At 37.7% G+C, this 14,035-nt stretch overlaps 1 protein-coding gene across 1 annotated transcript in view; it reads right to left on the reverse strand.

Annotated features, from left to right (window-relative positions):
- Positions 1 to 14,035, reverse strand: part of KLF8 (Kruppel like factor 8) — a 56,810-nt gene that overhangs the window by 11,943 nt on the left and 30,832 nt on the right. The window contains exons 3-5 of the mRNA XM_030807102.1: positions 11,442 to 12,006; positions 7,823 to 7,934; positions 6,995 to 7,134 (exon numbers count right to left, since the gene is read on the reverse strand). Of these exons, the coding sequence (XP_030662962.1) occupies positions 6,995 to 7,134; positions 7,823 to 7,934; positions 11,442 to 12,006 (817 nt within the window). The remainder of the gene's footprint in view (positions 1 to 6,994; positions 7,135 to 7,822; positions 7,935 to 11,441; positions 12,007 to 14,035) is intronic.

Below are 14,035 nucleotides of genomic sequence, written 5' to 3' on the forward strand. Positions count from 1 at the left end.
TCCTAGCTAAGCTGAACTAGTATCAGTTATTAGAATAAGGCAAGCTTATTTCCATCTCACTAGTTTTGTACTCTGCCTAGCCAAGAATAGTCTTTTGCCATGCTTTTTATATAGCTTGCTCCTTCTCATATGATCGCTATTCTCCCTACTTTAAAAAACTTCCTTAGTTACACTAAAAGTTCAGACTTCATCACTATGTATCATATCCATGTAACAAAACTGCACTGGTACCCTTTAAACTTATACAATTGAAAAATAAATGGAGAAGAGGGGCAGAGCAAGGGGGCCAAATAGAATGTTCTACCAATCATGCCCCAACAAGAACACCAATTTCACAACTATCTACACAAAAAAGGACCTTCATAAGAATGAAAGTTGTAAACATGTACCCTAAAACTTAAACCATAATAATAAAAAAAAAGAACGAAAAATCATATGACCACTCACAGTACCTGGTTTTAACTTCATATTGTTTAAAGAAGCACTGAAAGAGGGTAGGAAAGAGTCTTGAATCACCAACACCACCCCTCACCCATCCCTCTGCAGTGCCTACATGGTGTGGAGAGAGAATCTGGGTGCTTCAGACAGGGATAGTATAGCACTTGTGAGACACTGCATTAAATTCAGTGCTGCCTTGTCACAACAGAAAGCAAAACTAGGCTGAACTCTGCTGACTCCCACCCATGGAGGGAATGTTTAAACAAGTCAGAGCCAGAGGGGAATCACCCATCCCAGAAGTCAGAACTTGCATTCTGGGAAGACTCACCACTATGAGATAAAGTACTCTGGGGGCTTGAATTAACTTGAAATGCAGTATAGGCCACAAGGACTTCAAGTCTTAGGTGAGTCCTAGTGATGAACTGGGCTCAGAGCCGGTGGACTTGCGGGGAGCATATGACATATTAAGATATCAGTTGGATCAGATAAGACAGTGGTTGCACCACCACTTCCCCAACCCTAGGATGCACAGCTCACAGCTTCAAAAGAGACCCCTTCCTCCCACTTGAGGAGAGGTGAGGGCAGAGTAAAAAGGACTTTGTCTTGCATCTTGGATACAAGCTTAGCCACAGTAGGATAGGGCATCATTCAGAGTCGTGAGGCTTCTTTTCCAGGACCTAGCTCATGGTTGACATTTCTAGACACACCCTGGGCCACAAGGGAAGCTGTTGCTTTGAAGGGAAGAACCCAGTTCTGGCAGGACGAATCACCTACTGACTAAAGAGCCCTTGGTCCCTGAATAACCAGTGGCAAAACTCAGGTAGTACACCATGGGCCTAGGATGAGACTCTGAGACTTGCTGGCTTCAGATGAGACTCGGCACATTCCCAAGCTGTGATGGCTATGGGGAGACACTCCAGCTTAGGAAAGGTGGAAAGAAAAGTAAAGGGGCCTTTGTCTTGCGCCTTAGATACCAATTAGCCACAGAGGGATAGAGTACAAGCAGGATATTGGGGTCTCCAGTTCCAGGATTATGCTCTTGCATGGCATTTCTGGATCTGCCCAGGGCCAGAGGGGAGCCCACTGCCCTCAAGCGTGAGTCCCAGGCCAAGCAGCATTCACGATAAGCTGAATAAAGAGGCCTTGGGCCTTATGGGAACATCAGCAGTAGCCTGGCAGTACTCCCTGTAAGCCTACGGTAGTGGTAGCCAAGGGGTGAGGCTCTTCTGGTTGTGGAAAGTGAAGGGAAGACTGGGAAGAACTGTGTCTCATGGTTTGAGTGCCAGTTCAGCCACAGTACAATAGAACACCAGGTGGACTTCTAAGGTTTTTGACTCGAGTTCCTGGCTTCCAGATGGCATCTCTAGACCTACCAAGGGCCTAGGGGAACTCACTGCCCTGAAGGAAAAGACATAGGTACAGCTGGCTTCACCAACGGGTGATTGTAGAGACCCAGGGCCTTGAGTGAACATTGGCAATAGCCAGGTAGTGGTTACAGCGGGTCTTGGCTGAAATCTAGTGCTGTATTAGTTTAAGGCCTGACCCAGCACAGTCCCAGTGGTGGTAGCCACAGGGATGCTTCTGTCAACCCACTCGCAGATCTAGGTGGCTCGGAAGAGAGAGAGAGAGACTGTTTGTCTGGGATAAAGTAAAAGAAAAGAACAAGAGTCTCTGCTTGGTAATCCAGAAAATTCTTCTGGATCTTATTCAAGAACATCAAAGTGGAACCTCTACAAGTCTGCAAGAACCATAGGGCTTCTGGGCTTGGGTTCTGCATCCCCTAATGCAGAGATGGCTTAGATCACAACACCCAACCCCTTTGAATATGTGGAAAGACTTCCTGAGAAGGATGAATACAAACCAACCCAGACTGTGAAGACTACAATAAATACCTAACTCTTCAATGCCCAGACACTAATGAACATCTACAAGCATCAAGACGATCCAGGAAAACATGACCAAACCAAATGAAACACATAAGGCACCAGGGACCAATCCTGGAGAGATATGTGTCCATTCAGAAAGAGAATTCAAAATATGTTTTGAGGAAACTCAAAGAAATTCAAGATAATACAGAGAAGGAATTAAGAATCCCATAAGTTAACAAAGAGATTGAAACAATTAAATAGAATAAAGCAGAAGAAAAAATTAGTGAGCTTGAAGACAGCCTATTTGAAAATGCATAGACAGGAGACAAAAGAATAAAAAACAATGAAGCAACAACTATAGGATCCAGAAAGTAGCCTCAAAAAGGCAAATCTAAGAGCTATCGCCTTAAAGAGCAAGTAGATAAAGAGATAGGGGTAGAAATATTCAAAGGGACAATAATACAGAACTTCCCAACCTAGGGAAAGATATTAATATCCAAGTACAAGAAGGTTATAGAACACCAAGCAAATTTAACCCAAAGAAGACCACCTCAAAGCATTTAATAATTAAACTCCCAAAGGTCAAGGATAAAGAAAGGATCCTAAAAGAAGCAAGAGAAAAGAAAGAAATAACATACACTGGAGTTCCAACACCTTTGATGAGACTTTTTAGTAGAAACCTTAAAGGCCAGTAGAGAGTGGCATGACATATTTAAGATGCTGAAGGAAAAAAAACTTTTGCCCTAGAATAGTATATCTGGTGAAAATATCCTTCAAACATGAAGGAGAAACAAAGACTTTCCCAGATGAACAAAAGCTGAGGGATTTCATCAATACCATGCTCATCCTACAAGAAATGCTAAAGGGAGTACTTCAATCAGAAAGAAAAGGACATTAATGAGAAATAAGAAATCATCTGAAGGTACAAAACTCACTGGTAATATTAAGGACAAGGAAAAACACAGAATCAGGAAGAAATCCAAAACCTGAACAGACTAACCAACAAGTAATGAGACAAAAGCCATAATTAAAACTCTCCCAGAAGGTGGAGGTTGCAGTGAGCTGAGATCATGCCACTGCACTCCAGCCTGGGCAACAGAGTGAGACTTGGTTTTCGGGGTGAGGTGCGGGGGCGGGGGGGGTGAGGTCTCCCAGGAAGGAAAGCCCAGGACCTGATGGCTTCACTGTCGAATTCTAACAAATATCTAAAGATTAGTTCATATCAATTCTACTGAAACTATTTTGAAAAATAGAACAGGAAGAAATACTCCGAACTCATTCTATGAGGCCAGTATTACCCTGATACCAAAACCAGACAAAGACACATCAAAAAATGAAAACCATAGACCAATATCACTGATGAATATTGATGCAAAAATCCTCAACAAAATACTAGCAACACATTAAAAAGATAATTCATCATGTCCAAATGGGATTTATCCCACAGATGTGGGGATGGTTCAGCATATGCAAATCAATTAATGTGATACATCATATCAACAGAATGAAAAATAAAAACCATTTGGTCATTTCAATTGATGCTGAAAAAGTATTTGATAAAATTCAACATCTTTTCATAATAAAAATCATCAGAAGACTGGGTATAGGAGGAACATAGTTCAACATAATAAAAGTCATTAATTACTGACCCATAAGTATCATACTAAATGGGGAAAAACTGAAATACTTTCCTCTAAGATTGGGAACATGACAAGGATGCCCAATTTCACCTTTATTCAACATAGTACAGGAAGTCCTACCTAGAGGAGTCAGATGAGAAAAGAATTAAAGGGCATCCAAATTGGAAAGGAAAAAGACAAATTATTCTTGTTTGCAGAAGATATAATCTTATATTTGGAAAAACCTAAAGCCTCCAGAAAAAGAGCTATTAGAATTGATAAAAAAAATTAGTAAAGTTATAGGATAAAAAACTGACATACAAAATCCAAAACATTTCTACATGCCAACAGATGAACATTCTGAAAAAAAAAAATCAAGAAATAATCTCATTTACAATGGCTCCAAATAAAATGAAATACCTAGGAATTAACATAAACAAGAAAATAAATGATCTCTACAATATATACTATAAAACATTGATGATAGAAACTGAAGACAGAAACAAAAGGAAAGATATTTCATGTTCATGGATTGGAAGAATACATTTTGTTAAAATGTTTGTACTACTCAAAGCAATCTACAATTTTAATGCAATCTCTATCAAAATATTAATGACATTCCTCTGCATAAATAGAAAAAAAAACCCAAAATTTACATGGAACCACAAAAACCCAGAATAACCAAAGCTATCTTAAGCAAAAATAATAAAACTGAAGGAATCACATTATGTGACTTTACATTATACTACAGAGGTACAGCAATCAAAATAGTGTGGTGCTGGCATATAACAGACACACAGATCAGTGGAATGGAATAGAAAACCCAGAGATAGATCTATGCATTTATAGTGAACTCACTTTAGACACAGATGCTGAGATCATACACTGGGGAATGGACTGTCTCTTCAATAAAGGGTGCTGAGAAAACTGGATATCACAGGTAAAAGAATAAACTAGAGCCCTATATCTCACCATATACAAACATCAAATCAAAATGGATTAAATGCTTATGTCTAAGATCTGAAACTATCACAAGAAAATATTGGGGAAACTCTCCAGGACATTGGACTGGGCAAAGATTTGTTGAGCAATACCCCACAAGCATAGGCAATCAAAGCAAGAATGGACAAATGGGGTGCCATAAGGTTGAAAAAATCTTCTGCACAGCAAAGGAAACAATCAACAAAGTGAAGAGACAACTCACAGAATGGGAGAAAATATTTGCAAACTACCCATCGACAAGGGATTCATAACCAGAACATACAAAGAGTTCAAAAAACTCTATAGGAGAAAAATCTAATAACCCAATTTAAAAATGGGCAAAAGAGCTAAAAAGACATTTATCAAAAGATAAACAGGCATATGAAAAGGTACTCAACATCACTGATAATCAGAGAAATGTAAATCAAAACTACAATGAGATAACATCTCACCTCAGTTAAAATGGCTTTTGTCCAAAATACAGGTAATAACAAATGCTGGTGAGAATGTGGAAAAAAGGGAACCCTCATATACTGTTGGTGGGAATGTAAATTAGTACAATCACTATAGAGAACAATTTGGAGGTTTCTCAGAAAACAAAGTAGAGCTATCATAAGATCCAGTAATCCCACTGCTGGTTATATATCCAAAAGAAAGGAAATCAGTATATCAATGAGATATTTGCACTCTCATGTTTATTGCAGCAGTATTCACAATAGCCAGAATTTGGAAGTAACTGGTGTCCATCGACAGATGAATGGATAAAGAAAATGTGGTGCATATGGGCAAAAGAGCTAAAAAGACATTTATCACTCACCTGTTCATAGCCTCTGGGCAAAACAACTAGGGCTCTGGGTCCTTCTACACAAATTCTAACACAGCAAATGTAACATAGCAGATGTTTACAAGAAAGGAGGGCTTCCTCCTTGTCCAAGGTGTCTAAGTCCCAATTCTGAGCTTGGAGACCACTATGGAAAAGGAGTCTCCAAGGCAAAGGGGACACAATGATAAATGACAAGCTGCATCTGGCTTCTAGGCAGGTTTCTTTGAATTCCTAGGGTTATAAAAAATTTTTGAACTAGATGCCAACATTCAAAATCAAGGACATTTCACATAATAATCTGGATTTTGTTTTTTGCTTTTCTTTGACAATTAAATTTACTAATACAGTCGTCCCTCAGCATCCATGGGGGATTGATTTCAGAGCCACCTACATTCCCAACCCCACCCATCGGGTGGATAACGAAATCCATGGATGCTTAAGTTCCTGATATAAAATAACATAGCATTTGCATATAATCTATGCACATTCTCTCCTATATTTTAAGTCATCTCTAGATGTACTTATGTTACCTGATACCATGTAAATGCTATGTAAGTAGTTGTTATACTGTATTTTAAAATTGATATTTTTTTATTATTGTATTGTTATTTTTGTTGTTTAAAAAATATTTTTGATTTGTGGTTGGTTGAATCCACGGATGTGGAACCTAAGAATATTGATGGCTGACTACATGGATTTGAGTGGCAGCTCTCCTTCTTCAGATCAGGTATGTGCTGTCCAGCTTGACAGGATCACTACCAGGTCTGCTTTATTTATTTATGTGCACCTTTTTTTTTAATGTGAACAAAGACACGTTAATGGTTAGTGGATTAAAACCTGCTTTAATTTCACATAGTTTAAATTCTTCTTGTGCTTTTCCATGCTTAGTAAAACTTGTGAGACCCTGGTAGTAAGGAAGGGAGTAATGCCTTAATCTTTGCTTAAGTGTTGACTCTGCAATTAGAAAGACTCACAGGGGCTCACTGGGAATGATGACTGTTAAGACACCAGATTTAGTTTAGTGTTTTCCTAGGCCGGTTTTATAAAATCTGCCTTAGAGTAGGGACAAGAAATAGGGATGAAAACCATGAATGGAGCCTGAGCCCACGAGTATAAATGCATCAGTCTTTGTTTCAAGACTTCATTCTCTGTCTCTCAGAAATTTTCTCTCTCTCTCTCTGCCCCTCTCTCTCTTTCGTGTGTGTGTGTGTGTGTGTGTGTGTGTGTGTGTGTGTGTGTTGGGGGTGAGATGGGAGTGGGCAGACCTGTATGGATTCTGCGGTGAGCTTTCAGGTGAGAGCTCTTGGTGTACACTTTGCTGCATCCTGCAAAGTCACATTGGTGAATCCGTCTTCTCTTCAAGTCAAGCGACTCTTCTCCCTGCATTTGGGCCATTGCTGCTGGTCTGATCAAAGAAATAGAGATAAAGCCAAACAGTGACTTTAAAGTGAAGGCTAAAAAAATGAATTTACATTCATTGGTGCCACCTCATATCTGCTTTTAATTTATGCGAATTTAATGCTAGGTACCCCCAAAAAGAAATAATTGGAATAGTAAAAACAATTCTGTCAACTAGGCCATTCTGCTCAGTAGGTACAGGTCCCTCAGTAGGTGCTCAGAGAAAGCATGGGAGGTGGTAGTGTTTCCTTCAGTGGTTGTGTTCCCAAACAGTGTGAGCATTTCACTTCAATAAGTTTCATTTTCCTGCTTAAAGAAATTTGTTTTTCATACAACAGTTGTTGCTAAACACAAGCCAACTACTTCCAATTAGTTCCAATATTGAAAGACAAAGCTGTTTCAAACTTACAGAGAGAAATGGTACATAACTACACTTTATGAGAAATTTGAAGATTTTTCAAAAGAAAAATGGATGATCTACAGTTAGAACATAGCTCTACCATAACATGCATGTACATGCACATGTGTGCACACAAACTCATACACTTTCACTGGAAAGGCAGTCTCCCTATATTTCTTGTCCTCAAATTCTTACTCTTGTGTCTGATCATTAGTTCCACCTATACATATGTGCAAATGTACACACACACACACACACACACACAAAGACAGACTTGAAGACAAAAAGTACTCACTCTTGCTGTAGTCCCTGCAGACTCTGTAAGGCTGAGGATCCACTCTCAATTGTACTCTCCTCACTGTCACTTGGAATTTCCAGTGGAGACATGGAGGTGGGGTCAACTTTCACTAAAAGCAAAGAAAGGGAGCAGTGTTAGCTAAAGATGTATGTGCCTCTTTAATCATTTTCAGGATTCCCAGTTTGTCCCACCTTAAGAAGTGGCAGCAAGATAGAAAAATAAAGAAAAAAAACAAGATGAAAGAAGTATATTTGCATGGACGTAAGAGAATAACATTTTATTTTTTTGCATAGCAGGGAACAGAAATGCCTTTAAAGTAAGAGTAGTATGAAGAGTTCTGATACCACTATGAGTGATATCAAATGAGAGTATCTCTAGGATATGGTCTGGGTATGATTCATCTCTCTATCTCCAGCTACCAGGACAGGGTCTGCTGAAAAGTTAGTTTCAATGTGTGTGTGTGTGTGTTGAATTGAACTCACTGAATAGCTCCTGGCTGTCCTAAAATCAAATTCTAGAATTAGTCCAGATGTGAGAACATCAACCTTGGCCTTTGTGCTCCTAAACAGAAATGAGTCAATGAGATGAAACATATACCTACCACCTAGTAGGTGCTTGATACAACCTTCCTTCCCACCTATGTTGACAGAAGCTGTCAAATATTCCTTATTATCAACCACTGATGTTTCTAATTCCTAACAAAACTCAGTCAGGTGGTCAACAGTCTCCTAGACCCAGTGAAACCTTCAAAATTTCTATAGAGAAGAAACTTGGGGGTGGTGATAAGGTGGGGAACAAGTATTTGGTTAAAAGAGTTGTCTCTATACTTTGCATATCATTCACTAAAAAGTTTTAAACATGTATCTTGTGGTGTGCATGTTTGTGCATGTATGTGATATACATGTATTGGTATCCTACAATTTTGTATACATTATAAGAAAACAAACAAAAAGTAGTACGCCATCTCACTTAAGTTAGAGTGACTATTATCAAAAAGACAAAAGACAGTAAGTGCTGGTGTGTATGTGGAGAAAAGGGATCTGGCAATCTCCCTTCTGGGTTATCCATCCAAAGGAAATAAAATCATGTGCCCAAAAGATATCTGCATCCCTGTTTAGTGCAGAATTATTCACAATAGCCAAGATGTGGAACCAACCTAAAATATCTATCAACAAATGAATAAATAAACGAAATGTGACATATATATATATACAATATAATATTATTCAGCTATAACAAAGAATAAAATCCTGCCATTTGTGAGAGCATAGATGAACCTGGAGGACATTATGTTAAGTGAAATATGCCAGGCACAGAAGGACAAAGAGTGCATGATCTCACTCATATGTGGAATCTAAAAAAGTTAATCTCATGTAAGTAGAGTAGAATGGTAGTTACCAGAGGCTGGGGTGGCTAGTGGGGAGGGGGATGGGGAGATGTTGGTCAGAGGATACATAATTATAGTTAGATAGGAGGAATACATTTCAAGAGATCTATTGTACAGCAAGGCAAGTACAGTTAATGATGATACATTTTATTTATTAAAATTGTAAAGAGAATGGATATTAAGTGCTCTCACCACAAAAATGATAATGAGGTAATGCATTTGTTATTTAGCTAGATTTAACCACTCCACAATGCATATGTACTTCAAAACATCATGCTATAGATGATAAAAACATACAATATTGCCGTCAATTTTAAGGGTAAGAAAATACAAATTTTGATACTTTCTTCTTGCACTCCAATTGTTTTATATATGCCCCCTAATGTTTAGTAAGCCCCCCATTTTGGATACTGATGTGGTTTGGCTGTGCCCCCACCCAAATTTCAACTTGAATTGTATCTCTCAGAATTTCCACATGTTGTGAGAGGGACACAGGGGGAGTTAATTGAATCATGGGGGCCAGTTTTCCCTGCTATTCTCATGATAGTGAATAAGTCTCATGAGATCTAATGGGTTTATCAGGGGTTTCCGCTATTCTTTCTTCCTTTTCTCTTGCTGCCACCATGTAAGAAGTGCCTTTTGCCTCCCGCCATGATTCTGAGGCCTCCCCAGCCATGTGGAACTGTAAAGTCCAATTAAACCTCTTTTTCTTCCCAGTCTCGAGTATGTCTTTATCAGCAGCACGAAAACGAACTGATACAGACACCATTGGGCCAATGCCCTTAGCTTGGAACCACATTGAGCACATTTAAAATTTATCCTGTTTATTTAGAGTGGCTCTGATGGACTGATGATATTATGGGGAATACTCAAAGCTCCTTCAAACCATCCTTTGATGCTACCACTGCCTTTATCTGAGCAAACTCTCACACAGGGAATTTTATTTCCTTTTTTGTTTGTTTCCTTTTTTTGGTTTGTTTGTTTGGCTCTCCCTTCGTATATGGAATGGATATCATATCTCAAAATAAGATTATGAACACTTATTATTACCACAATTAACCACTAGTCAATGATAATATTTGTATTCAGAAGACCAGTGCAAAGTCTCAGCAACTTGATGCTTAGTAGTATGTTGTTTTTCAGCCTCCTACATTTAGTACAGGGCATCAAATTTCAAGGGTAGATACTCTTTTATAGTAAGCTGAAATCTGCTTCCTAGTCATTTCCACCCCTTGGCCTTTCCGATACGCAAAACATTATCAGCCTGCTTTAGAGGCCACATAATTTTCCTTGATCACTCCTAATTACAAACTAAAACAGATATACCTCTGGGAGGAGAACTAGTGGTTGGGGGATAGTGGTGGAAGAGAGACTTAATTTATACCTTTCTGAATTCTGAACTTATTTTAAAAATAAAATAAAATGGAAGATTATAGCATTTGAATTCTCTCGGACAAATTTTCAAGTTTGTTCATCAAATTATCTGTTGCAAGACAACTACTAGCACTGTGTTAAGTTCTCTGGAGGCATACATAAAAAAATTAAGATAGAGTATTATTTTTCAGGAATTTACAATTCAGTTGTTAATAATCCCCAGACACTTGTGATACAGGCAAATAAATAAGTAAAATGGAAAGTGATAGATGCCAAATGAGGAAGAATACAGGGAAGATGACAATATTTCAATTACTTCTTTTGCAGGGAAGAGAAAAGGGAAAGTATTGGTACAGGCAGGAGCTAATACTGGCTAAGTATGTTTGAGATAGAAATATTGTTCTCAACTTTTCCACCAAAGCATTCTGAATGGCATAAAATAAACACATTCTCCTGAAAAGTCCAACGGTGGATGCCTTTAGTAAGCTTCAACTATTTTTGAAATATGTGGTTTATCTTAACAGGTTTTTAAATTTTGCATTTTGTAATACAAGATAATCATATTTTAAATATAAAATGCTTTAAATTATTTAACATCAAATAATATGGAAGTTCCAGGAAGTTGTTTGATATGTCATTGATAGATATGCATACTTGTTTGAGAAGCATGGTCTAATCAAGAGTCATTGTCATTCTTAAGCATTAAAAAGATGATAAAAAACAGTACTTTTGAAAGATTACTCTTGAAGCAGTGTGCAAGAATAATTGGAGGAAGTGAAAAGAGACAGGAGTTAGGATGACTCAAAAAGGGAATAGATTCAGAAAGGCCAGGAAAGGGGCAATATTGTTACTTACCTGATCCAGCATTTTTACCATCTCCTCCAATGAGTGGGACTGTAATGGCTGCAGGGCCCCCATCTGCAGGCAAAGTAGTATATACCATGGGCAGAGACTGCACTACCACTGGGATGGTCTTCAGGCCACCCATCTTATTTGGCAGACTGACTGAGGGGATAGTGTGAATGACATGTAAGATCTGCTGGCCACCAGTGCTTTGAGAGGAGGTCAGGACAGAGCCTGGGGTCAGAACAGTAGGAATGTTTGCTGAAGTGCTCATGTCAGATGTTGACGTGGACACCACAAGGGTCTGGGGAGAAGACTGTGGCTTGGGGGGACGTATTGGAGCTTGTAGCATGCTAGCAGGCTGGAGAGGAGCCTTGGGCTTGTGAAAGGAGAGGTCAACTGGTTCCACTTGGGGCAGGCTGAAATCACTAGCCAAAAGTTCTTCTGGGGGCTCAATCTTGATGTCATTAAACAGTGCTGGGTTCTCCATGGGGTTGGCATCCAGGAGTGTTGGAGAAGTCATATTACTTCTGTATTCTATCTCAGGGGGATCTCTGTTCCGAACAGAAGCAGTGACCTTAAATAAATAAACAAATGGGAGATGCATAAGTCAGTGTTAGTACCCTGAAGAGACATGCAAGCAATGTAAAAAAGAAATCTCTATTCATTTCACATGGAAGGAATACATGGTGCTAGGAGAAATAAGGCAGGAGTAAACTAAAGAGAAAAAAAGATGGGAAACTTTACTGAGTACCTGTAAGTACCAGGTACTGTATCAGGCAATTGTTAAAAATTATTTCATTTAACCTTCACAATAATCTTGCAAAATTATTTAAAGTCAACACTTTCTGAGCATCCACTATAAGCTCAGTGGCAGCACACATCAATAAAGTACAGCCAATAAGTACATACTAATATACTAAATATAATGATAGAATAATGTGAACAGTTTATAAATCATACCATAATAAATAATGTAACAGGTATACAAGCAAGGCGTTTTAGAAAAACAAAAGGGAATGACTCATTCTGTCTAGAAAGGGAAGGCTTCAAGGAGGAGGTGATATTTCAGATGAGTCACAGAAAATTAATAGAAATTTTCTAGGCAGATAAGAGATAAGAAAGATAATTCCTGCCTATAGAGCCATAACAACAGACAGTATAATTATAGAATAAACTATGAAATAACCTTGCAATACAGTTAGTTGTATTATATGCAAAATTGAACTCTGTAACTTTTTAATTCTGGGATTTTTTAAAAAACTAATAAATGATCTAAATGATCATAAATGATTTAAACTAATAAATAAATTAGTTTAAAAAACTAATAAATAAATTAGTTTAAAAAACTAATAAATAAATTAGTTTAAAAAACTAATAAATAAATTAGTTTAAAAAACTAATAAATAAATTAGTTTAAAAAACTAATAATAAATTTATTAGTTTAAAAACTAATAAATTTATTATTAGTTTAAAAAACTAATAAATTTATTATTAGTTTAAAAAACTAATAATAAATTTAAATAAGTTTAAAAAACTAATACATTTTTTTAAAAAATTAATAAATGAGCACTTTATATGTAATATATGAAATAAAGCCTCAACCTAATTAAAAACTTTCTAAGAATTCCATGAATTCAAAGGTCAAGGATATAACGAACTGCGTATGCCACTGCCAAGCAACACTCTGGATCTTGAAGATGATTTTGGCGATAGTGGTACCTCTTTAGCCAGTAAACAAACAAGCCTCCATTATCTATCAGCATGATACTTGAATTATGGGAGTTTTAAATTATGAAAAATGTTAAGGAATACATCCTTTATATAAAACATAACCACTTTTAGTTTTGTATATTTGGAAGATGAGGAAAGGTAGAGTTCAATGAAAGGTTGGGTGATAGAAGATAATTGTTTGGAAGAGAGGAATAACAAGGGAAGAACTATTTCTGTGAGATTTAACTAGCTTCTTAATGAAGATTGATTGAAAGAGGAATAAAACTAGATTCAAAGACATTCAAAAGAAAGCAAGTGGAAAAATCTCGATGAGACATGTAAAAATATTTGAGTATTGACTGTATATTAGACAATATTAATGAATTATTGTTAATTTTAAGGTGTGATAATTATGTTATGCTTATGATTTTTTAAAATTTAAGTGAGAGATAATAAGGGTCTGAATTCAGGGAGTAATAAGTGGCAGGGGAGGCAGTGTCTTCTAGCTCTGACTTTATTTTAAAAACCCTCAGAGCGCTGCAGTGAGCTATAATCACACCACTGCACTCCAGTCTGGGTGACAGAGCAGGACTCTGTGTCAAAAACATATGACAACAACACTCAGAGCAGGCTGGGAATGAGTAACGGCACCAAAAACCCATCCGTGCTTTGTCTCCAGAATTTAGCCAGACTGCCATTTTCTTTTCCCTTCTTTTATGCTACAACACTCTTGGTTTCTTGATTTGCAAGCCCCTATCCCAACTCAGCCCTTGTTTGTGGTCCAAACATTGCTTCAATCTGCTCCTCCAGGACATGATTTCTGTGATTTGTCCCACTGTTTCACATACTGCGAATGTAACCCATCCCTCATGGGTGGGTTTGACCCATCCAGA

The sequence above is a fragment of the Nomascus leucogenys genome, chromosome X, assembly GCF_006542625.1.
Source record: "Nomascus leucogenys isolate Asia chromosome X, Asia_NLE_v1, whole genome shotgun sequence".
NCBI lineage: Eukaryota > Metazoa > Chordata > Mammalia > Primates > Hylobatidae > Nomascus > Nomascus leucogenys.